General features: G+C 32.6%; 3 protein-coding genes and 4 non-coding genes across 8 annotated transcripts; 5 read left to right on the top strand and 2 right to left on the bottom strand.

Moving 5' to 3' along the window:
* Positions 1-357: 357 nt before the first annotated feature.
* Positions 358-3090, bottom strand: LOC112501518. Of its 2 annotated transcripts, XM_025105174.1 has the most exons (6): positions 2941-3090; positions 2393-2839; positions 2095-2200; positions 1707-2007; positions 1494-1571; positions 358-594 (listed from the first exon to the last, which is right to left on the bottom strand). In XM_025105174.1, the coding sequence occupies exons 2-6, from the start codon at positions 2541-2543 to the stop codon at positions 541-543; spliced, it is 690 nt and encodes a 229-aa protein (XP_024960942.1). In that variant the 5' UTR covers positions 2544-2839; positions 2941-3090; the 3' UTR covers positions 358-540. The 2 variants fall into 2 exon arrangements, with proteins under 2 accessions (XP_024960942.1, XP_024960940.1); XM_025105172.1 differs by lacking the exon at positions 2095-2200 and having other exon boundaries at positions 395-594.
* An 11992-nt stretch (positions 3091-15082) lies between these two features.
* LOC112501542 lies at positions 15083-15245 on the top strand. The gene has a single exon (XR_003067520.1). It is a non-coding gene; the product is annotated as a small nucleolar RNA U19 (small nucleolar RNA).
* Positions 15246-15531: 286 nt separating this feature from the next.
* On the top strand, positions 15532-15620 carry LOC112501544. Its single transcript, XR_003067521.1, has one exon. It is a non-coding gene; the product is annotated as a small nucleolar RNA U36a (small nucleolar RNA).
* Positions 15621-15754: 134 nt separating this feature from the next.
* Positions 15755-15871, top strand: LOC112501540. Its single transcript, XR_003067518.1, has one exon. It is a non-coding gene; the product is annotated as a small nucleolar RNA Z278 (small nucleolar RNA).
* An 84-nt stretch (positions 15872-15955) lies between these two features.
* LOC112501541 lies at positions 15956-16063 on the top strand. Its single transcript, XR_003067519.1, has one exon. It is a non-coding gene; the product is annotated as a small nucleolar RNA snoR97 (small nucleolar RNA).
* Positions 16064-18528: 2465 nt separating this feature from the next.
* LOC112501505 (tubulin alpha-3 chain-like) lies at positions 18529-21266 on the top strand. The gene is made up of 4 exons (XM_025105150.1): positions 18529-18641; positions 19310-19524; positions 19966-20674; positions 20954-21266. Exons 1-4 carry the CDS (start codon positions 18529-18531, stop codon positions 21264-21266), a joined length of 1350 nt encoding a protein of 449 aa, XP_024960918.1.
* A 1930-nt stretch (positions 21267-23196) lies between these two features.
* Positions 23197-25507, bottom strand: LOC112501517 (40S ribosomal protein S5). Its single transcript, XM_025105171.1, has 5 exons — positions 25448-25507; positions 25200-25303; positions 24414-24685; positions 23738-23941; positions 23197-23526 (listed from the first exon to the last, which is right to left on the bottom strand). The coding sequence occupies exons 2-5, from the start codon at positions 25281-25283 to the stop codon at positions 23472-23474; spliced, it is 615 nt and encodes a 204-aa protein (XP_024960939.1). The 5' UTR covers positions 25284-25303; positions 25448-25507; the 3' UTR covers positions 23197-23471.
* Between the last annotated feature and the right edge of the window lie 332 nt (positions 25508-25839).

Below are 25839 nucleotides of genomic sequence, written 5' to 3'. Positions count from 1 at the left end.
ACTCTCACAAATTGATGTTTTTTAAGTAGTTAATTATATTATTTTTTAATTTAATTAATAAAAATCATTAAACATATAAAAAAATAGAGTACATTACGACTTTCATCATTGTGTCTTTTAGTTTGTTGTTATTTTCTTGGAACTAATTTCTATCTTTAAAATAGTAGGGACCAAAACAATAATAAATTATAAAATAGAGTCCAAAACAATAATAAATTGTAAATCATAAAGACAAAAATAGTAATGAATTACAAACCGTAATGATGACAACATCAATTTCTAAACCATGGGGACGAAAATCACAATTTTCAATAAACCACAGGGACCAAAACGTAATTTACTCAAAAAGTACCCAACATTATTTAATTAAAGATTAGGTTAAATATAATCAACTTTGGGTGTGAGCCTGTATAAATTTTGGACGTTTGAGACCAATATATAAAATAAATAAAAAGAAATTTCCATTTTCATTAAAGTTGATAAATGAAATTTAAAAAAAAAAAGAATTTACAAAACAAGTCCACAAGAAAAGAGGATTCGTCATTCTGAATCACTATCCATGCTACTTCCCATGTACTTCAACCCTGTTGGCCTCTACACGTCAAAACAAAATCCCATTCATTCATTATGTACAACACTTAATGCACAAATTACATGATTTTGATGCATGCTTTTATAACAATTACAACAAATTCATTAGAAAACCCTAAATTAATTTTTAAAAGAGGTTAATGAAGCTATTCACAATGAATGATATTAGAATATTTACAAATATTTATGTGTGGACAAACTACATCAACTTGATTCATTTTGATACATAAGATGTAAAGTTTTAAATATTTAAGTATCCGAGTAATTAGTTTGAAGCATTAACCGATTACCATGCTGATGTGGTATCCAACTCAGTATTATTTGCTATTCAACTCGGTATTCATCTCACCAATCGTCACATCAACATGGTATTTCGGTTAATGCTTCAATCGGATGCCCAAATACTTAAATGTTTAAAACTTTACGTCATAGACACCAAATAAATTTTTTGAAAATATGTTATCTAAAATAAAAATCAAAATAAAGTATGTTAAATTTTCAAGAAAGTTCTACCATTAAATATCAGGCACATTTATAACTCATATTTAAGCAAAAAACATTTTCTTGAAATGATTTTCCAAATGTACAACTTCTAGAGCACAAGTTACATGTGATTCCAATAAAAAAGAAGAGAGATCCAAGCGTAGAGAAGAACATTTTCTTGAAACGGGTCTAATCCAATGAAACTTTTAAAGCACAAGTTACAAGTCGTTACAGCATGATCCATTGACATTATGGCCAAAGGTACAACTATTAAAGCACAGATTAGAAATCAGACCCATTTATCTCGAAAGAAATAAGAAAACAGAGGCCCAAAATTAGGGGAAAACATTTTCTTGAAAATGGTCATGGAAAACATGGTTTCGTAACAATTTAAACCCCAAAATCCGCCATTAACATACCTTCTTTGTACTCTTCTTTTCTATGACTTCATATCTCTCTTGACACACATCGGTCAACCATCCACCTGGACTCACCAACTGCTCCAAGAAGAAAAACACAGATGGAGGAGATTTATGGAGGATTTCAGTATCTGATCTTGTAGAAAAAAAAACACACAGTGAAAGTGCTTTTGTGTGTGGAAAAATGGAGGAAAAATGGAGATGGTGACTTACAAGCAAACTTCTTTGAATGATTTTGGGTCTTTTCTTAGGTCTATGGGGAGGTTTACAACCTTTCATTGCCATGAAATCTTCTTCTTTCTCTTTATTTGATAATGTTATGAACAGTTTTGGCCACACATGTTTGACCTTTTGATCTCCTCCACCACCACCGCCGCCGCCGTCTACCGGCGATACCGATGGTTTCTCCGCCATACTCACTGCCGCTGAAGCTCCTCGTGTCGTATACACCTCCTTCTCCGGCGACGATTTCCGGTTGTTGTCCGACCTTAGATGAACTCCAGTCTCAGAATTCCTGTAAACCAAAACAAATCCTTATCAGATTTGCAACAAATTTGGAGAAAATTCTTGTTTATACTGTAGATTGACATCAAATCATCACCAGATTTTCAGAAAACTTGGAGAATTTGTTGTCCTAAATTCCAGAAAATCCCAAAGTTTCGATAATTTGGAGGAAAACTTTGTTTCAACCGTGATTACATCTGCATCTGATCTCCAGAATTGTTCGGAAAAAATGAATTATACGTTAAACAAACATAAAACCCAATCAAATTTGAGGGGTTTCAGAGAACTTTTTTGTTACGATGTAATTTAAGAACAGACCCAAATCAAAATTCCAAGTTAAATCGTTCGGTTTTCTGGATTAATCGTAGAGTTCATCGGGAATTAGTTATATATACCTTGTGAGACGGGTACATGGTGGTGGATGAGAAGGTGCTTTATTATTATTGTTATTATTATCGGATGGAAAGGAAACAAAGCGAGAGTTGATTCTCCGGCGAATCCTACGGCGGCCGGAAACGGCGTAGGATGGGTCGTCGGCAGCATCATCTGAGTCTCTCATCCTCACACATCTGAGTCTCTTTTTATTTCCCCATTTCAGAAACAAATCTGTTGTGGTCTCTGGTTGTTTACACCCTCCTCCTACTCCTACTCCTACTACTCCTCTCTTCTCTATTTTATCCATCAATCTCCGACAAAATTTTTGGATCAACGATTACAAAAATCCTTAAATTCTCACAAACATGAACTCGATTTAACAAATTCATCAACGAACAACATAAATCTGTTAGGTTTTTTCTCAAAATGTCGAGGAATCTGGAGAATCTGGAGTCGTTAACATAAACCTGCAAAATCGAAAGAGAAATTAGACAAAACACACAGAATTAAAGAACAAGAAGAAGAGATTCAGATCTGATTGCGATGATAACAAAGAAGATGAACTTACAGAATCGATTATGAAGCTCAAAACAGCAATCAGTTCTTCTGTAAACACAGTGTATGATGAATTTTAGGTTTAAACTATGCTTTCAAAGAGAATCGTCTACAGATAAAGAGAGAGTCTCCTTTGATTTCTGAAGAAAAAATGGTGGTGTTCATCTTCTACCTTTGTTTTTCTGCCATTTATATAGCTCTGGGATAAGCTCTAATGAATACTGACCGTTGGATCATTGATCAACGGCGAATGATGATCGATGTTTAATTTTACCGTGGGGGTAGGTGTAGCGGATCTCTCCTTTTTTTATTTAGACTTTCCTTTTTTTTCTCTCTCTGTAATAATTGTATCCATCTTTAATATAAGAGTAAATTATAATTTTAGTCCTTGTGGTTTATACTAAACTATGAAAATTGTCCTTATATTTATACAAGTACATAAATGGTCCCTATGGTTTTCATTTATTTTTGAAAGTGGTCCCTTGTAGTAACTCAGTTAGTCAATGTGTCGTTACTTTAGGGGGGTGTTAGGTTTTGTTTTTTTTTCTCACGAACCTACGATGATGCTTATAGATGAACTCACGCCTGACCCTTTTTTCCCATGTTCGCCACGGTTGAAAAAAGAACGAAAAACATCAACAAAGACAACGTTTTGCCATCGGATCATTTGTGTCCCCTTCTTCCACCTTTGTTGCTCTCTTTCTACCCTCGAGTCGTGGAGATCATAGCCTCATTTTTGGTATCGACAGTTAACTCTATCGATGCCCTTGCATTTCATGTTGTAGTCTTCTTCCATCAACAAAACCAACCCCCCCCCCCCTCTTGTTGTTACCTTATTATTATGTGAATGGGTTTTTTTTTATCTGAACAAAAATCAGCTCGTTGTTAATCTCCAGTCGATACCCTTTCTTTTTCTTCTTTTCCAGCAACTATAACTCGTTATCTATATCTATTGTACAATTATGTTTATTCACATGATTGAAAAAGAAAGAAGAAAACCTGGATCCATGGTCTCACTCATGAAGCACCAAAAAGGATCCAGTCTTGGATAAACATGGAGTTGTCAAAGGGTCTTCTCCTCTTATTGGGTGGGGTTTTGTCGTCTTTCTAGGTGGACTTTGTTGAGATTTGTTATGGAATTAATGTTCGTCGTGTTTTTTTAGAATTCGGAACAGTTATTTGGGTGGGAGAAGGAGACTAGAAGGGGTCACATCCCATAAAAGGATTACCGAAGGTGGAAATGAGAGGAGGGGTAGGTGGGGTGTGACTTGTAAGGTGGGTGTGTGGTGCATTGATGGGTTGTACACGTTATTTAAGTACAGTGAAATTTACTTGATAGAAAAAATCAAAGAAAAGATTAGAAGAGGGGATGAAAAGACCATAATGTCCCTTACATGGTGGGTTTTTTAAGGGAAAATCACCAAAATAATAAAAATATACCTGATATATTAACGAAATAACTATTTTTTCACGAAATTGCCAAAACGACCACATGAATCTCCCCCGGGGGCGATCCATGACCATGGGGGCGATCCCCTTCTTTTTTACCATTGTTATGGATCGCCCCCCGAGAGAGATCCATGTGGTCGTTTTGGCAATTTCGTAAAAAAATGGTTATTTGGTTAATATATCAGGTATATTTTGATCATTTTGGTGATGTTCCTTTTTTTTAACAGAGTTAATGCAATGGGCCATCTTTCAAGCAAAACATAGAATGTAATGATTATTTGTATACCTATTAAAGCATAGGGACTATTTTTGTATATCTGTGTAAACCATAGGTACCTAAACTTTGATTTACCCTTAATAATATAACTGGTGGACACGTTTAAATTTGTGTTTAAACCGACTATACATAATTCGAACTTAAATAGTTGATTTTAAAATAAAAAACCGTATAATATAATAAAATATATATTGATTTTTAATTTTTTGACCTCTATCGATGTTATAATATAATAAATAAATTTATGTAATTAAATAAATAATAATATTTTTGTAATAAAATATAAAATTGAATATATTATAAAATTAAAAAAAATTCTTATTTTTTTACGTAATTACTTTAATTCAAAATGTTATTATAATTTGATTTAAATTTAATAATTAAGTAATTTGTTTTTAATTTAATAATATAATTTTTATAAGTATAATAATTAAGTATTCTTTTAAAACTCAATAATTATTTTAATTATATCTTATATTTTATAATTATAATGAGAAATTTTTCATGTATTTAGTTATATTCATTTACAGTTACTTATATGAAATCAAATATGAAATTTAATAAGTTGTATTTAGACACAATTTATTTATAATTTTGAATTTTGAAGTAATATAAATCAATAAGCAATACTTTATGTATAAAATATGAGTTTTAAGAGTTTTTATCAAATAATTTATAATATAATATAGATTATGTTATTTGAAATTTTAAATCATTTATTATTAAATAATTAAATTTGGATATGATGTATAAAGTTATTAAAAAAAAACTGATTATTGTAATTAGATAAAATAATAAATTATAGCAATTTAAAATTTAAAATTATTTTAAAAACGCATATAGAAACACGACGTAATTCTAAGCATCTGATCTCGTTGTCATATCATTAATATCTATGCAAATTGGTTAAAAGACGATACGAACCCTAGGATCTTATTGGGCTTATTTAATTTGGACTTGGGCTTTCAGGTTTCTAAAGCTCTTTTAAAGCCTTATAAGTTTATTTTAAAAGCCCAATGATTTATTTATCGGTGGGAATTATTATTTTAATTTATAAATTATTATTTTAATTTTGACTTTGACTTTATATACAAATATTAGATCAAACTAACATTTTATAATTAAAAGAAAGTGAAAAACAACATTTTTTTTTTTTGCTGTGAAGGTTCGACTTTTTTTATCTTTACAACATCTTGCTATGAAGTTTGAAGTGTAAAAAAATGATTTTACGAAAACAGACTGGTCTCAAATGAACTCAACCCTTGGTTAAAAACCGCTAAAATTTAAAACTTATTCGTCCATAAAAAATAAAATAAATTGAAAGATTATATACAATTATTCTAACAATTTTAAAACCTTAAGGTTACAAAATTCTGACCAAGTGTTGAACGATAACATTTACCTTATCGATTGAGCATGATATGGGTCAAAAAATTATCTGGTAAGAGGTATGACCGGAATCACGCATCTTACTCAATAAATGAGGGAAAAGACTCTAAACCGATAATTTATTATCGGGTTTAAGATGTTTACCAACAATTCATTTTGAGGACCGATAATGTTACATTATAAAGTAAGTAAAGGTAATTTATTTTTATTGGTAAACAGTTACCAGATAAACGTTTGGTAAACGACCAATTAGTCTTATAAGATACTATATTGTCAATATGTTTTACCCAATAATACATATTTCAAAAAATTTGACAACTAAAAGAATAAAATTTAATAAAATCTTGTTATTTTATGTGTACACATAAATTATATGTTGTTAATAATATGACGATTTTCAATAAACAACCCTAAAGAAATACAACGAATGGAGTAATTTGTATTATTTTTTTATTAACCTGGATATTCAATCGGTTATGCGAGTCGATTAATTTCAGGACGACGTAGTCCGGAGTCACCGTATTTGAACCTCCATGGTTACGAGATGATTTTTTTTAATTTCTTCTTGAATTCGAATCTGGGACCTCTATACACTTTTGACTTTTAAAGCTTAAACCAATCAGACACCACCCTTGTGGTTGTAATTTGCAATTTACATTTGGCCACTAGAAAACCCAATAAATTGATTTTAATTTCTCTAGTACGTAACATGTTATGAAATGTCACTTTTAATAAGGTTTAAATTATAGTAGATAAATGTTTCGTACTAAAGTTGTTGTCTTTTATTAAAAAAAAATCGTAGACCAATAATTGAAACAAAAACAAAACAAGGCTAATATTACAAGAAGCCGGTAGGTTTACATTCTCTGTGTGTGTGTGTATATATATATATATATATAGTTGGGTTCACATGAGATCAATGGTTTTTCGTGAGACCCGTAAGACTAATTTATGTTCATTGATCAACTTTATAAGCTAATGATCTAATTGTCTAAAGTTGCACGATGACAATTTTATGATTATTGAGAAGTCTCATGACAATTTTGTGATTATGAATGTTCAGATAGATATAATCAAGTGTTGAGAATTGATCTTACAGGTCTCACGAAAAACTCTTGGTCTCATATGATCCTAAGTCTATATTATATATATGAGAGGGAGAGGAAAGGAGCCGATCTATAAAGGTCTAAGATAAAGGGTCATTTACGTAAATGCTTACCCGGTAAGCGCTTCCCCTTAAGAGTCAACATTATAATTTTATCGGGTAAGATTGTAGTACATCAAAACATATCTTATGCAACAATTTACCTGGTAAGTGCTTACCCGGGTAAAAGTCGTCACCCTCACTTACCGGGTAAGACTCTCTATTCTTATCATCGCTCTTACCGGGTAAGATTATTTCCCCTTGTCATGTTCATCCGGTAAGGAAAATTGTCCAGTAAGTACTTACCGGATAAGCGTTTAGTAAACGCCCCTTAGTGCAGTACAATGTATCCACTCAAATGATTTTTGTAATTAGAATTTTCTCTTTATATGAAAGGTATGCATGTTAAACTTTGAAGTGTGCTTTCGATATATTAAAAAATACAATTAACATTAACCAAAAATTCGAAAATTTTCCTCCAAATCAATCAAGAAACCGGAAATGTTTTCTCAAACCCAACAATTTAAAAAAAACCCGCTCGAAACGATGGAATTTGGACAAAAAGATACTGAACCTTTGATATAGGCAAAATGATTGGGTTTGCACTCACTAAGAGTATGAAAGATAACATAAATGATATGTAACTGTGAGGTCCAATCTCAAACACAAATCAATGGATAAATTAGGAAATTAATAATTATGGTAGTTTGCGTTAAAATTATAATTAGATGGTATATTAGGTATTTTTTTTAAAAACTCCTATCTCCTCTTTCATCTCTCCGACCTCCAATCTCCGGCCTCCGGTGAAATCGGTATCACAGTATATCACAATAAGTATCACATTGTGTATTACAATGGGTATCATATTGGGTATATTTGTTTTTAAGGTTTGAGTTGGTATCATAGTTGGTATCACAATGGTATCACAATATATCACAATGAGTATCACATTGTGTATCTTTATGATTACTTGGTACCTGTTGAATTAATGTTCAACGGAGGCCGGAGATTGGAGGTCGGAGAGGTGAGAGAGGAGAGAGAGTAGTTTTTTAAAAATACCTAAAAAACCCTCTAATTATAATTGTAACTCAAACTACCATAATTATTAATTTCCTAACTTATCCGTTGATTTGTGGTTGAGATTGGATCTCACAGTTACCACAAACAAATTAGTTCTCCCTTAAATGGGCCCATATATATATACATATATATATATATATAGAGAGAGAGAGAGAGAGAGAGAGTTTGTTTCAAATGCAACCCATCACATTTGTACAACCAATGCAACCAAAAAAATTGAAATTTTTATGGAAATGATGAGAGTTTATTTATTATGATTTAAATATTTATAGAAGATGAATAAAGTTCATTTAATTATGATCAATACTTTATATTAGAAAACAATCAAAACTTCTATGAAATTACATATTCATTAAATTAAATGGACGATTGAAATTGAATTTTGTTGGTTGTACAAATGTAAGGGGTTGTATAAGAACTCACCTATATATAGAGGTTGGTTATTATACAACCCTTGACATTTGTGCAACCAATACAACCCAATCTCAACCGTCCRTTTCATTTGATTAATATGTGATTTCATAGAAGTTTTAATTGTTTCATAATATAAAGTATTGATCATAATTAATGAACCAAATTCATCTTTCATAAATATTCAAATCATAATAAATGAACTCTCATCATTTCCATAAATATCTCAATTTATTATGTTGCATTGGTTATACAAATTAGACGGGTTGTATTTGAAACAAACTCTCTCTCTCTCTCTCTATATATATATATATATACACATATATGTATATATATATATATATATATATATATATATATTGATGTTTCTTCCATAAATCAAATATTAACTTGCCTTAAATTTTTACCATACAGTGTTAAATGTGTTTTTAAGATTATAAAAGAAAATTTATTGTACCATGTCTGAAGTACTATTAGTTCATAAATGAAATAAGCCTATTTCAACTCATTTATGTAATAAAATATGTTGGTTATATATGTAATATGTCAACAAATTGTTGATATCTGCCTAAAATATTCGTAAGATATGTATCATATTAATTTTATACTAAACGAGTTCATGGTTTACCCTAAACTTGATCTCAAGCATATATCATTTTCAAAACATGGTACCCAAGACATGCACTTAGTTTCTGAACATAAATTTGTACCTCAATACCATAATCAACTAATCATATACTGAAAGTTGTCATGTATATCATACAGAGCAACTTGCATTCATGCAACAAAAAGAGTGAACATTGAACATTGGAGATTTCATTGATGAATGACATAGTGTGGGATTCGACAATGTGACCCGTACAAGGACAACAGCCGTTATATGCATTGGCTGTAACTGAACTGACTCGTGTATAAAGGTACCTTCACGATACAAAAACTAAAACTGTGCATCTTTAAGGTGTATCCCCTAACACTATTAGCATCTCGGTACATAAACAAATGCACGTAAGAAAGCATTTCTATGTATAACATATTACACTGTAAAAATCATTTAGCATGTTAAGGAAAAACTATAAACATATAGGAAGTTTGTGTATTTTTAAAATACCATAACATATTTTGATAGAACGTGAATGTTTATCCATTTCAACCCATTATATAACTGACAGAATCCGTTTATTTCGTAAGATATCGTCAATAAATAAATAACAATAAACCCTTTAATGATTAACCATCAACTATTTAAGGAGTATTTAATTATAAATACACATTTGCTCATACAATAATACATGCAATGCATAATATATCATTTTTTTAAATTAACCTGGAAATCCAACCCGCTAAGCTAGCCGACTAATCACTGGACAACCACCTGCTTTGTAGATAGCTTAGAGTCACCACATTTGAACCTCCATGGCCACAAGGGGATTTTTATTCCTCATTAAATTTGAACATGAAATCTCTAGATAATTTTAATATTTGGAGTCAAGTTCAAACCAATCAGACATCACCCTTATGGTTAATTAATATATCATTTGATGTTATACCAAAAGGAGTGCAAGTTACAACTACTCAAAAACATTATTTAATGTTAGACAAACATAATCAATGGCAGACTGTTAAGGTTCGAGCGAGATCTCGTGAATATGATCAACTTAGTAAATTAAGAATTACTATTGTTATTTCAACGTTAATAGCAACTTAACAAATTAGTGACTAATAGAAACTTTTTCTTTGGGTCCCATTATAATTTCAAAATAAATAATATGAATATAGAAATAAAAAGGGATATATATATATATATATATATATATGGTATATTTCTTTTACAACCTTGTGCATTTGTACAACCCTTGCAACCTAATTAATTATAGAAATGATGGGAGTTCATTTATTATGATTTGAATATTTATGGAATATGAATAGAGTTCATTTATTATGATTTGAATATTTATGGAATATGAATAGAGTTMATTAATTATGATTAATAATTTATATTAGGAAACAATTAATTGATTAAAAATTGAATGGTTGAGATGAGGGTTGTATAGGGTGTAGGAATGGCAAAGGGTGTAGAATAACATCCCTCTATATATATATATATATATTGACTTATAAATACTCTTTCAATTTCTAGTTTTATAAGAGCACCCATAATGAAAGTTCTTTTTAATAGAAACTTCACTGTTGAGCATAGGTTTTTGTCTAGTCATAAATTCTTGTTGAAATCTAAGTGATTGAGAAAGAACCCGAGTTCTCATATATATTTCCTTTTTGTTATTATTTTATTTATTATTTTTATTATTTCTTAAATATTTTATTTTCTTTTAATAAATCTATAAACTTTTAGAATTGATATAGAAAATATAAAATAATCGTTTAGTTTTATTTTCTTTTTTGTTTCTTGTAAAATTGTATACAAATTTATATCGTTTTGTTTATTATGTTTGGATTAATTTTCATAAACTTATATATATATAATTATAATTAATTTATAAATCGTAAATTAATAATTGTAAAATATATTCTCAATTTTTGTAAAAATATACCAAATTTGTTATATAGATGTCACCATATGAGTCATTCCTTACACCTCTCCTTTAAAGAAAATGGAAAAAGACATTAAGGATCAAGAAAACTCTCAAATACCCCAAGCTCTCCGTATTCTATTAATAAAGTTATACTTTATAAATTAAGAAAATGGAAAGTGAGGTTTTTATACAAATCTTCATTGAGGAGTTTTATTAAGGTTTCTACTTTGTTGAGGTGATTATTATATGACTGAAAAAAATGGCAAGATTTTTAGAGGTTCCTGTTAGAATTTCTGGTTTTCGATTGTTTGGAATCCACTGAAAGTCGTGTATCATTTTTAGATTGAAGTATTTCGATGGTACAATCGAAATCTCAATCGGATAAAATTCAGTGGTTGACAGAACAGGGAATCCAAATCGTTATGAATCCGTGTACCTCTAAAGACAAAATGACCAATTCAAAATTTGAATACGGAAACTGTCAAAACGATAATTTTTTGAACCCTAGACCGGGTTTAAAAGCGGCCAAAAATCGGGTTTAAAATGTAAAATTCGGATTTCTGATGCATTTTTCACAAAACAATATTACCCGAATAGGGGGCTCTGCCCCTTGGACCCCGCCACCGGGGGGCCGCCCTGGACCCCCGTCGTTTAGGGGATCAAAATAAACTCAAACAAGTGTGCGGTTCGCACCTTCCTTACTTGTTCGATATTTATCATGATTACATTGGTAAACAAATTAATCTCATTACACTTAAATGATATTAGTGATACAAATCACCAACAGTTCCACCACTGTGGATGGTCTAAATCACTATTCTTTTGACTTATAAAAAAAGAAAATTGAATCAAAATGGAACTTCAAAACCTGATTCCTATTTTGAGGAATTAACTTTTAAAATCGTTACTTACGTTGTGTTCTCCAAACTTTTTTTTCCATTAATTTTTTTTATTATTTAAATAAAAAGCCTCCGCCCAATTCAAAATAATTTTTTGAATTCAGAAATAAAAATACAAAAATTTGAATTCAAAAATAGCTTTCGTTACAAACCACAAAATTAAAAATATTATTAAAAAATTGCAAAAAGAGGCTTAAAACACAAATGATAGACAAATGGGTGGAGCCCATGAAAACGGCGATACAACCGTTGGCCACAGCTGTTGGGCAACCCCACACACATACACACACCCACCCTGTCAACAGTCGGGCAGTTCGGTCAGCCATGCCTCTACAGTGCAGTCCTTCCCCCACCACTATATAAACCCCCTCCACTTCCACCTCCATCTCCACACTCCACTTCAATCACCATTTCCAACCATCAATCTTCCAAATCTGTTCACAGAGTTTTTGCTTTCAAATCACAGCAATGGAATCAATGAAGATGAACCTCTTCGCCATTGTCATCGTCATGTTGATGGCCATATCTGCTATCAGTAATGTGGCAGCTCAAGAAGCTCCGGCCGCGGCACCTGGTCCGGCCTCCGCCGCTAGCGTCTACGTCCCTACCGCACTTATATCTCTCATCGCTATTTCGTTCGGTTTCTTATTCTAGATTGATCTGATTAATTTCTCTTCGTTGATGCCGGGAAATTGTTTTGTTTTGTTATGAGATGATTTGTTTGCAGTGATCGTACGCAGCTTTTCCTTCTTCGATCTCCGCATTTGATGAGGTGTTGAGGTTCTGATGGAAGAGCTTTGATATCATTTTGTTCTTCAATTTTTGTATGTGAATGAATTCATTCTTTTGTTGCATGTATCCTTGATCATTATTAGTTTTATAAAATTCACTTGCGATAGTGATGTTCAGATCCACAAATCTCGTGCCTCGATCGAAACTTTCGTTTATTCAAGTTGATTAATAGATATAACTTCTTCCGATTGTCTCCATTTTTGTTGAATTTCTGTTTCTCGAATGATAACAGCCATGGATACTCACAGATCTTTCTTCTGATTGTTTCAATTTTCATTTGAATCCATCCGTTATTCTTTAAAACTCGTATTTGCTTGTTTCAGTTTTCATTTACAGTTTTCATCTGATTGTTTCAATCGTATTTGATTCTAAAAAGCTCGTTCCAGATTGTTTCAATTTCCTGTGAATTGTTTCAATTTACGCTGCATTTGTGCCTTTTGAATGATCATAGCCACAAGTGATTACAGGTTTTTACGCCTAAACATAACTCGAATTGGATTTGAGGATGAGAATGGGGATGGAGATGAGATTGAAAGCGCATGTTCAAAGTAAGATATTTGTTGTCTGCCACATGTTGTTCTGGAAGATAGATTTTGAGTACGTACAGTTGGGAAGAGGCCACATATGAATTATTAATTCGATGCAAAAGAAAATATAAGAAAAACAATATGACAAAAAGGTTATTAACTATGGGGTATCTGTGATTGTTTATAAAAATAATTTATTGACTTATTTCGGCCTGACATTGGTAAAAAAAGGTTTTTGAAAAAGTTAAACCATTTTAACTTATAATAAATTAATAAAAACTTTTGTAGAAAAATATAAGTTGTTTCAAATAAATAATCTCAAACAACCCATCACTATTGACCATTAATGATTATTAAGTTAATTAATAAAAATTAAACAAACACTAAAATTAATAGAAGTAATAGAGTATTTTCGACAACTATGTCATTTTAAAAAAATTAAAGTTTTGGAAAAAATTTGTTCCAACAACTATACTAAACTCTTATTTAAAATAATAATAATAAAAATAACGGGGAAACTCTAAATTTGAAAAACATAATATAACATACATATTGAAGATGCTTTCGGCCTGTATCATATATTTAATATTTTTGCAATTAATTATGTTTTGGTTTTATGGTGTTTGAAACTGATATATTTTTGCAAATATATTTATTAATTACTATTAGTTTTGCATATCTAATATATTTCTCCAGCTAATATGTGTTAATTTAATGTCTTATATAATCGTTAATATTTGAAAATAAATTAAAGTTTGAATCGATATTTGAGAGTAACCATAAACTATATCTTTATAAGTAATCATACATATTTTTAAATACATGTAATAATTCGTTACAAACAAGTCGTTGAAACCATGATGGTATGATGAAGTAAACGTTATAAATAGAATGGTATACGTCACATATGATGCTTAGCAGCTCACTAGATTTTTTTAATGATAACATATCCTATATACGACAATTCACTTAAAAATTATTTACAGTAACAACAAAAAAGCAAAATTACTTCTACGGGCCGTTTACTAAACACTTACTTGGTAAGTACTTAACGTGTAAATTTCGTCATCGGATGAACATGAGAATGATCAAGAATCTCACCGGGTAAGAGCGATAAGAAAGATGGGGAGTCTTACCCGGTAAGTGAGGATGAAGACTCTTACCCAGTAAATTGTTGCATTCGATATGTTTTGATGTACTAAAATTTTACGCATCAAAATAAATTATAATGTTGACTCATATTGGTAAGCGCTTACCGAGTAAACATTTCAGTATACGGCCCCTTAGTTTAAAATTATATGGTGGTTAAAATTTAAAAATAAAAACTTTAGTGTTCAAAATAAAAAAAAAAATCAAAATAAAGGTCGCAGCCAAATAGTGCGATGGGCTTCTGTATTTGGGCTTGAAGAGCCCATAAACCAGAATCATTTTCCTATAAGAAACCCTAAAAACACTCGCTTCCTCCTCAAAGCTTTCATCACCATTGGAGCCTTTCTGAAGTTCTTCATCTCTTTGAAAGATCGATCTCATTCGAAGCGCATGTAGTTGAAATCTGAGCTTAACGTGTATCATAGATTTCAATGATTTGCGTGTTGATTTACAGAACGAATCAATGCCTCTATAGAGTAGCCGTGTGAATGCTTTTCAGGATTTCATATCGCGCTTAGTTAGGAGGCTTATATCGAATATGTTCCTGTCTCTAGATTAAAACGTGAATCTTCATCGATTAACTTTTTATTTTGGATCTGGAACTACTGAGACCTCTTGAGGAGTTCATTTGTTTTACCATCAATTTTCTCCCAAGCAGTCTCAGATATTTCATGGTTTGATATATGCGTTTATAGGTGCTTGTTTTCGTTTATGAAATTGCCCTCGAATAATCGGATGTTTGGGAAGAAATTCAATCCCGTTCGGTTCAGACAGGGGCGTATAGTAACGGTGTTGAACTTGTTAATCAGATTGATGATTTTTAAATCTTCTGAATCAGTTTGAAGTTAAGGAACTTTGCTGAACTCATGTTCTCTGTTCCTTCACCTACATTTATTCACATCTATTTAAGTATGTACATCTGATAAATACTTCCATTCTTATTGATTTATATTTCTCGGCAATGACTTGAATGATTTATCCGCGCTTCTGAGAGGAATCAATGAAGTAAAGGATATAAAATGGTTGAATTTCTTAATATGAGCCGATTTGTATAAAATTGTCAAAATTTCGTTTTATTTTATTATTGATTTTGAGTTGTTTTTTCATTCATGATTTCATTTATCAGATTTCAGTTGATTTGTTATCAATTCGAATGGTGATTCTCTAATATTTGAATCTGCCGATGATGATAAAATCCAAATGTATGAGATACGGTGGATCCGAGACCTTGTTTTACAGGGAGAACCACTTGGTTGAAGCTGTATTTCACTTGATAATACTGGATTTAGTTGAGGCTTAAGCTCTTTCATTATATGATATGTTCTTTTATATTATTTAAATGATGATTTGTTGTGTTTAAACTATACTCTTTGACTCTGAATTATGTAACGGGTTTGGAGTCGTGAAAAACTCAAAAAGTAAAGTGTTGTCATCAGCTTCTTCTTTTGTAGTAACATTTAGGCGTGATCAAAAAACACGATCAAATGAACTCAATCCAATGCGAAATAACTCAATTCGAAGCAACAGTTTATTGAAGTTGTAAAATTTTCAAACTGTAAGGATTGGATTGATATTATTTGAACCCAATCTAACTTGATATCTATTTATTTCTTGGATTTAATATGATTGTTGAATTTCTATTAATATATACAGTAAACATGTAGACTATCACGAACGCTATTCTTTTACATATATTTTAAATTTATTCACATATCTATATAACTTATTTATATATAAGTTTAGTAATTATAAACACATATACAAATTGAGAAAATTAGCTGAATATGATATAAACAATAAGTATGAATAAGTTGTTTCAAATGGTTGACGATGTAAAATAAATTATGAGTAGAGATATAAAGTATTTAAGGTAAGAAAAATATTTTAATGTATTAAAGTAATAATCCGATTAACCAGACCAACCTGTAGGGTTGGGTTGGGTTGCACATGCCTTTGGTTGATTAAAATTTTTCAAATTACAAGCTTTGAGTTGGGTTGTTTAGTTTTGAGTTGAGTTGTTTGAATGTCTTTAATCTGATCAATTCAGGGAAACTGGAGTTAAATAATAGCATTGGATTTATACTTCTATTATAAAAGACGTGACAAATCAAATATTCTTTTTCACCTGTAAAGTTTTATTATGCCGATCTTTTTCAAAAATAAATATTTTATTTGTAAAGAATGCAATCCTTCTTTTTATTCTTCTTTAAAAAATACATTTATTTAAATATTTTTTTTTTAAAATGTTAGCAAAATAGATTTTGATGTAATAAGTCTTTTTAATATGGGTATATTATTTGTGTGTCTGTGCAATACGGTGGGATGTATGGTTTCATTCTAAATAGAGAAAACACATTTGTACATAATGGCTTAGGGGATGTGTGACATTTATTTTGAATGTATAGTCTAATTGATAAAAAGAACTTATCCACAAGCAGTTTTGTAATTTAACAGCTATCACATCTATGTGATTTATATCCACCAATCTTGTTGAGACAGTAAAAAAAAATGCATTTTTGTCCTAGTATGATGTTGCACCAAATTTGAGACAACAAGTTTTTTTTTTTATCATCACGTTCGTTAAAAAGACACCCTTACTATATCCCTGTGGTAAATGCAGCCAGATATATAAAAATGTTCAAAATGCTTACCATCGTAAATACGAGAACACTTAAAAATCTTCAAAATGGTTTACATGTTAGATTACAGAAGTCGATCATTTCCAAGAGTACCAACAATAACCTACTATAAATAGAAACACAGAAAAAGCAAGCAAACCAGTCTAAAGAAAATCAAAACATAGTTTATAACAAGTAGCTAAGTGCTCATTGTTCATCATGTTGTAAAGATCTAAACCCACTTATTTGTTATTAAACAACTATTTTGGTCAATGTAAAAAGGGATTTGATTTTGACAGAGGAAATTAGCATACAAAGGGAGTTCCCTTTTTCCATTTTAAAAGAGTCTAGTTTTGGTGAAGGAGAAAGAGAAGCATTTTGTCATCAAACTTGATCAAGGCAAATTTCCCATCTAGGTTCACTTCAAGAAACCTACAGAAACACAATCATCCTTCAGAAACCCACAAGAAAACCATATTTTTCTTGGGTGAATTCAAAATTCTTAAAGAATGAGTACATCACCATGAACCTATAAACAGATTCAAAAAAATCCATAGAAATTATCATAACAACCAACTTTTGAAGTGTTGTCATAAGTTGAGACTGAAAACACTAATGAAACAATATAATTAAGAAACTCAAGCATAAACAAACATGAATTCAAGCCTGAATCAGTTATCCACAATTACTCTATCTCAAAATAATAGTCTATAATTAAAAATAGAAACTATATCTTTTTTCTATCATACACTTATTTTGGGACCGAATAATTACATATTTCTAAAATTGTTTATTTTTAATTATAAAATAGAGATAATATCAAGAATAAAATAAATTTATATAATATTTTAAGTGGGTTGAAAACGGGTCAAAAAAATTCAATCCAACCCAACCCATTTATTTAAATGGTTTAGACGAATTGATCCATTTATTTAAATTGGTTGAAAATCTCAACTCAACCTGCTAATTCTGGGTTGGGTTCGGGTTAGGTTAATGGATTGGGTCATTTTTTGCCACCCCTAGTAATATGTAATCCTTGCATTTTATAATTAAGTAAAAAACAACCGAGAAAGCAAAATTCATTTCATTAAAATAAACTAAAATAAAAATATAAAAAACTTATTTTTGGAAATATGATACAAAAAAAATATTAATTACTTTCTAATTTTAGAAAGCTTGGCATATAACTAATTAGAGGCAGTCCGCAACAACCTCTTGCCCAAACAAATCTCTAATTTTGATTCATTTTTACACTTGACATTTTCCTAAATTAACCAATTTATATCAAATAAATGTTCTTCCTTTCTTCTTCATTAATTTCTCTAAAACAGAGAAATGAGAGAGATCGTAAGCATTCACATCGGCCAAGCCGGAATTCAGGTCGGAAATTCTTGTTGGGAGCTTTATTGCCTCGAACACGGCATTCAGCCCGATGGATTCATGAATAGGTTTGCACGTTTTTTGTTTTATTCATGGATACGAAAGAATTCGATTAGTTTTGGTATATGCATTAGTGAATCATCTAGAATCACTTGAGATTCCATGAGCGACAAGCATACTTGTTACTTTGGACCAGATGTTGTATTTGTTTAATGGGTAAACCGTTGGAGTTTCATATCGTCAACATCTGAAACCTCCTTTTTGTCCTTGATGACTCTTTTAGATGGTAATTTAATTGAGTTTAACATACTTTCAGATGGTATCAGAATCAAAGTTTACCATTTTAGAGCTTTGACACCTTGAGACTATCTATCCAGCCTTCTTTACAGGGGCATGTTAAAGTGTCACGTCAGCTAAACTTGAACAATTTTTCTTCAATATATGTTGGAACCTTCACTTTCATATAATTTATAAGAGGGGGTTTATTTAGGAACCTCCAATTATTTAGGTACAAAGAAACACTTTTTTGTGAATATTCATAATGAATAATATAATAAAATACGCCTGACTATTAATATTCATCATGAATACTCACAAAATAGATGATTTATGGGTTACCGATGAATATGTTAATAAATAAATGATTAAAGTTTTGAATATTTTTTTCTGTAAATTTTTTGTTGAGATGGTATTTAACATTACGAGTTCTTATCATGTGTTATGAGTTTCGTGGCAGTGGTAATTCCCGTGGCTCTGGCGACGACTCGTTCAATACATTCTTCAGTGAAACCAGTTCCGGGAAGAACGTTCCGAGGGCCGTATTTGTCGATCTCGAACCATCGGTTATCGATGAGGTTCGGAATGGTGTTTACCGACGGCTATTCCATCCTGAACAACTCATTTCCGGCAAAGAAGATGCCGCCAATAACTTCGCTAGAGGACATTACACAGGTAATCATAGTTTGTAACATTTTCATGGTTTCATACATTTATATACAGAGCGGGATTTGGGATCACGTAAGACCAGTCTATTTTCGTGAGGGAGATTAGACCACTTTTTTACACTACAAACTTCACAACAAAATGCTGTGAAGGTAACTTTCACAGTGTTTTTGTTGTGAATGTTCGGCTTTTTTCACCTTCACAACGTTTTGCTATGAAGTTTCAAGTGTAAAAAAATGGTATCGGGTCTCACGAAAACAGGTTGATCTCATGATCAACAGATTATTATAGTCTCACGATCAGCTAGATTTTGATGATTTTGATGCTTTTGATGCAATATACGTTGGAATCTCAGTATGTTATTTAGGGCTGTTTTGGAAAGTAATTTAGTAGGGTTTCACGTATTACCGCACAAACAATTGATAGACGTCAAAATGAACTTGTGTGCAGTGGGCAAAGAAATTGTTGATACATGTCTTGATCGAGTGCGAAAGTTAGCCGACAATTGCACCGGCTTGCAAGGTTTTATGGTCTTTAATGCCGTTGGTGGTGGTACCGGTTCAGGATTAGGATCGTTGCTTTTGGAACGGTTGTCCGTGGAGTATGGCAAAAAGCCGAAACTCGGCTTCTCAATCTTTCCATCTCCGCAGGTGTCGACTGCAGTTGTGGAACCTTACAACAGTGTGTTATCGACTCACTCGCTTCTTGAACACACAGATGTGGTGGCGTTGCTCGACAATGAAGCGATATACGATATATGCAGGCGGGCGTTGGATATTGACCGGCCAACATACACGAACTTGAACCGTTTGATCTCGCAAATAATCTCGTCTTTGACTACATCGTTGAGGTTTGATGGAGCTATTAACGTGGATATCACGGAGTTCCAAACGAATCTAGTTCCGTACCCACGTATCCATTTCATGCTTTCATCATATGCACCCGTGATCTCATCCGCCAGAGCCTACCATGAGCAGAACTCGGTGCCTGAGATCACGACTGCGGTGTTTGAGCCATCGAATATGATGGCTAAATGCGACCCGAGACATGGGAAGTACATGGCTTGTTGTTTGATGTATCGTGGCGATGTTGTTCCGAAGGATGTTAATACTGCTGTTGGTTCTATTAAGACCAAACGTACCGTTCAGTTCGTTGATTGGTAAGCATGTGTCATATGAAGTCAATTTTATTCTATTGAATTCTTTAAAAAAAATTAATAAAAACTTTTTTTCTTAAAAAATGGTATACACATGCTTTGCCAACTAAGCATGTGGGTCCAGTTTTTTGGAAAAAAAACTCATATAAAAAAGCTTATCACTGTAGATGCTCTAAATAGACTCGAACCAACAAAGCTTATCATTTATTTAAAAAAAGACCCATTCTTGGTCTTTTCAAATACACGGGTTGTAAGATTTGAACTTCGAATTTTGTTTTTCAGGTGTCCGACGGGTTTCAAGTGTGGAATCAACTACCAGCCTCCGACAGTGGTGCCAGGCGGCGATCTTGCAAAGACTAACCGTGCGGTGTGTATGATAAGCAACAACACGGCGGTGGCTGAGGTTTTCAACCGGATTGACCATAAGTTCGATCTCATGTATGCAAAACGAGCATTCGTGCATTGGTACGTGGGTGAAGGAATGGAAGAAGGGGAGTTCTCGGAAGCCCGAGAGGATCTTGCTGCTCTCGAGAAAGACTACGAGGAGGTCGGTCAAGATGCCGAGGAGGAGGAGGAGCAAGCGGAAGAGTACTAAATCGAGATTTCGATGTCTCGAAAAAACTATGAATGATTGTCGAGTGATTTTATGAGACTTGAAATCTTTCCCAAAATCCCACATGAAAAAATACATTGGACACCTTCACATTTTGGCATTTTATTTTCTAAGCCATTGGATTAAAATATTATATTGTAAAATAATTACAAAATGCTTGTTATAAATTTTATACATTTTGCCAATCATATCTCATATATTGATTGTATGAACGTTACCCACGTTTTTGTTTCTATTCAATACATGATTTAGGATTGTTTGGCAATTGTTGAATTGTTTGGTGCAGAATGATTAAGTGGTCAGAATGATTAAAATGTTCTCGTGATTTAGTGCAAAATGAAATATAATTATTTGGTAATTGTGTACAATGAAATTAGGGCTCTTAATGGTTAAGGGAGATCCATGATACAAAATCATTCAGAGGGTTTTAGAATCATTAAGAGGCAGATTTTTTTTTTGTCAAACAAGATTCACCTCTTAACGATTCAGAGGTTGTCTCTTAATAGAACTATTAAAAGGTAAACAAACAACCTCTTAAGCTAATTTCGGTTGGTTAATTTGATCAGTTCATTGATGGTCTTAATGTTGATACTACGTGTATTTCGTGTACATCTTACTGGTGGGTTTAGAAAACGTTGTGAATTAACTTGGGTTAGAGTCTTACAGGTGTAATTCTTGGTGTATCGACAATATCTTTTGGTGTAACTATAGTTCATCACCCCAGGACCAAATTGGTTATTGGGCAATGAAAATTGTAATAGGTGTACCTGAAACTATTCCTTAATAGAATCCCCGTTGATGGAATTATTACCCGAAAGGGTAGTTTGGGACAATTCACTTCGACTCATTTTATTGTTACCAAGCCATTTCTATAGTTGAAATTTACAAATGGTTGAAAGGGTTTTGATTAAGTTGTAATACGGGTAGAATATGTGCAAGTGGACATGGGGCACTCAAGGGGGTTTAAATCCCTTGTTGGTAGAGTAAGAACATTTCCAACAGCTATGCTATATTTTCTCTTTCTAAATTGGAAAATTTCTCTTTTCTCTTATTTTTCTCTATTTTAAAGGAGTGTTTAACATAGTTATTGAAATAAACTCTTCCAAATCTTAAAAAAACGTATTTGACGCTCGATGTTCTAAGACGCTGAACAAGTACCTTCATTGGCATTGATACTAATCGATGAAACACTTGACAGTGAGCGTTCACTCAATGTTAATAAAAAATGTATTCATACAAACAACATAAGACTTGGTGTAACGGATATGGTTATAGGGTTGAATTATTATTTTTATAAAGTGGTTTTACATGAACCGATACATAATAAAAATTTTAACCCCAATAATTTGGAGCTCTCAGAAAGCATTTAGTCCACATTTCGGTCAACTCTACACCATCTTCCTCCGGGCTCCGGCTGAGTGGCATGTATTTCCACCGTTCGTTTTTCCAATTATTAAGTACGGTTATGCGATCCGACTCACTCACATTGGGCCTAGTTTCCAAGTAGGTTAGTCGATAACGAGCCAAGAAATACTTAATGAGTGGTTCGCAAAGAAGAAAAAGACTGATTCATCACAAAACCCTAATCGAGGTTCCTAAGCAACACTTTTGGTTACTTTTGCTTTTCCATTAGATCCTGAATGGCTGAATACATAAAGCTATCTATATTGGATATGGATTAATTTTGTCTGTACAAATTGAGATAAAATTTCTTTGAAGGGTTTTTCAATAGATAGGAGGAATAAGTTCTTCAATTGCCAAGGGTAATTTTAGGGGGGAAATTGAACTTTTGTATAGAACTCCCCTAAAAGCTTATTGAATTAGCCACTTTATATAATATTAAACCAAATAAGAGTCACTTATAACTTACCAAATAAGATGGGAGTCCCATTAAGCTCATTACCAAAAAACAGACTCTAAGGTGGTTTCCTTTAGAATTATCGAAGTTTCCACTCTGTAAGGATTTAGATCTAGAATAACGCTTAAATTATAGGTAGAAAAAAACGACTAACAACAATATCTCTTGACTTAATAGTATTTGATGCATAAAAAGATTAAACGAGGGCACCAAAAACAAATACAGAAAATCTAACTCAAAATCCACAATAAGACACTTGTTTTTTTGTAATTGTTCCTCATGAGATATCCCAAAATAAAGCTACCAGAAACAAACCGGACAGCACTTCCTCAACGATTGGCCTTGGCAACTCTCTCGATCTCGTCTTTCTTCTTAATTGCATAGCTGCACAAGAAACATGATCAACCAATCAACAAAGAGGCATTTGGCCCAGTACAACCCATGTTACTGATAGAGCTTGGCCTCCCATACCTCGAGAAGGGTTGAGTGTGTGCAAGTATTTGACGAATATAAATATTACATAATTAAAAAAGATGAAAACAATGAAATTATTACACAATTAAAGCAAATGCTTTAGAATCCAAGTTGCCCATACCTGTTTGAAGAACCCTTGGCAGCGTTGATTAGCTCATCTGCAAGGCACTCAGCAATAGTCTTGACATTTCTGAATGCACTCTCGCGTGCACCGGTGGTTAGAAGATAGATAGCCTGGTTGACACGCCTTAGAGGTGAGATATCAACAGCTTGACGTCTGACAACACCAGCAGATCCAATCCTAGTTGCATCTTCTCTCGGTCCACTGTCAAGTAACAATCACTTAGCATCGATCATAAACCAACTAAGGGGGCTGTTTACCAACACAAATTAGATCTATACATAACCAAGTAAAAGTGCAATCTAGGTAAGAGGTTCAGTGTGGGTAAAAGTGACTGAATAGGGATGTTTCCTATGCGTCTGTGTAAGGAGCTAAATGAAGCACCGAGTCAGAAAGCAATCCTTTCTTTACTGGGTCGGCATCTCAGTCAACATATTTGTGTGTCAATGTGTGTTGGTAAACAGCATCCCTTCATACCAGTTAAGCATCTCTTACCCATTAATAGGCGGTCAACAGGTAGTAAATAGCCCCTAAATGTAATAATGCTACCGATACTAGAACAAGAACCACGAAGCACCTGCTCAATCTACCCAATAACACACCTGGTTCTTATCACAAATCCATTAAACAGAGCTAAATTTGGTGGATCTAGATGAAAAAGCAACCATTAGTATACCTGTTAATGACAGCATCGACAATAATTTGGATGGGATTGGCATCAGTTAACAGATGGATAATCTCCATTGCATGCTTGACAATGCGAACCGCCATCAGTTTTTTACCATTATTTCGCCCGTGCATCATGAGGGAGTTGGTCAATCGCTCCACAATTGGGCACTGAGCCTTCCTGAACCTCCTAGCTTGGTACCTCCCAGCTGTGTGGGGCATGTAGATTGGGTGCTTAGAAGCAGTAGCAGTAATGTAATCTTCCACAGAAAGATCAGGAACCTGTTAAGAAAACTTGTGTAAGTGTCACAGTAAGAGTACTTTAAAATGCTAGTTCTAAAAGAACCAAAATCAACTGAAACAATAGAGTGAAAGATACTTTATATGCTAGTTCTATTGCCCCTTTTTCCTGTGACCTATGTTGATTGTGATTTATGTTAAACTTTCTTACATTTCATACGCGAATTTCAATTGATTGAGGTGAATGTACCAAACAGGTTTAATTAGAATACACTCAACTACAATTCGCACATCTCAACTCCAAGAAACTTGCAACAAAAATCTTCACAAAAATGGCAAGCAATATACGTCACAGGAGAAAAAAGGCAAATGTCATTTAACCCGTTATGAAATGAATTCTACGCAAACAATCATCGATTCGTCAACACGTTATATATGCAACTAATAACTAAAAACTATGAATTTCTTTAACATAACCGGTGATAAAGTTAACCACAAACGTTAATATTGGAACGCCTTGCATACAAATGTTTAGCCTAATCGATGAAGAAATAACCTGAACGTCATCGTAAGTCCATCGGTTAAAGAGCAAAACATCACTTCTAGCCTTGCCGTCTTCCACATTAGCTGCGACCTCCATTGCTGCAGTTCTGAATCAAACTGTCAAGCAAAACAATTCCCAGTTATCGTGTAATCACGGATACAAATATATTTAAATCAGATTCAATAGATCGAACAAATTTGGGCTAGCAGATTCTTATAGACAAATGGATTAAACAAGACGACGATAAATAGTTAGCAAACCTCGAATATGGAGTGGAGAGCAAAGCTGCTGGTTCTAACCTAAGCTCCGTTTCAAAGGACGAAGGAGGTGATAAAACCCTAATTGGCTTTATATCGTCATGTCGAGTGTGAAGACTTGTGTCTTGGGCTTGCTTGTAGGCCCAATTCGTGTTCCACTTCGGAATTCGGATGTTTCACTATGGTCATCACTCATCAGGTCAGGCCTTCGATTAAGGCTGCGTTTTACAAACTAGACGAATTAATTGATAAGACAACTATGAATAAATAATTAATTAATAAAACTAGAAGCGTACTCGCGCAATGCAGCGAGATACATCATGATTTTAATATTTCATTTTTTTTTATCTCAGTCGATATTATAATATGGCTTTATGTGATTTTGAGAAAGCGAT

This window comes from Cynara cardunculus, unplaced genomic scaffold (assembly GCF_001531365.2).
Source record: "Cynara cardunculus var. scolymus isolate 2C unplaced genomic scaffold, CcrdV1 Un_Scaffold_196, whole genome shotgun sequence".
Lineage (NCBI taxonomy): Eukaryota > Viridiplantae > Streptophyta > Magnoliopsida > Asterales > Asteraceae > Cynara > Cynara cardunculus.
Note: the sequence above shows the minus strand (reverse complement) of the source record. Positions and strands in the feature narration are given on the sequence as shown.

Excerpts from the sequence above, each read along its gene's own strand:
- LOC112501505 (XM_025105150.1), top strand. The coding sequence starts at position 18,529 with ATGAGAGAGATCGTAAGCATTCACATCGGCCAAGCCGGAATTCAGGTC. Across the intron at positions 18,642-19,309 it reads CCCGATGGATTCATGAATAG|TGGTAATTCCCGTGGCTCTG; the intron begins GTTTGCACGTTT and ends GTTTCGTGGCAG. Across the intron at positions 19,525-19,965 it reads CGCTAGAGGACATTACACAG|TGGGCAAAGAAATTGTTGAT; the intron begins GTAATCATAGTT and ends ACTTGTGTGCAG.
- LOC112501518 (XM_025105172.1), bottom strand. The coding sequence starts at position 2,679 with ATGGATAAAATAGAGAAGAGAGGAGTAGTAGGAGTAGGAGTAGGAGGA. Across the intron at positions 2,008-2,392 it reads CCATGTACCCGTCTCACAAG|GAATTCTGAGACTGGAGTTC; the intron begins GTATATATAACT and ends TTTGGTTTACAG. Across the intron at positions 1,572-1,706 it reads TCATTCAAAGAAGTTTGCTT|TTGGTGAGTCCAGGTGGATG; the intron begins GTAAGTCACCAT and ends TTCTTGGAGCAG.
- LOC112501517 (XM_025105171.1), bottom strand. The coding sequence starts at position 25,283 with ATGGAGGTCGCAGCTAATGTGGAAGACGGCAAGGCTAGAAGTGATGTT. Across the intron at positions 24,686-25,199 it reads GGACTTACGATGACGTTCAG|GTTCCTGATCTTTCTGTGGA; the intron begins GTTATTTCTTCA and ends TTTTCTTAACAG. Across the intron at positions 23,527-23,737 it reads GCCAAGGGTTCTTCAAACAG|CTATGCAATTAAGAAGAAAG; the intron begins GTATGGGCAACT and ends TTTCTTGTGCAG.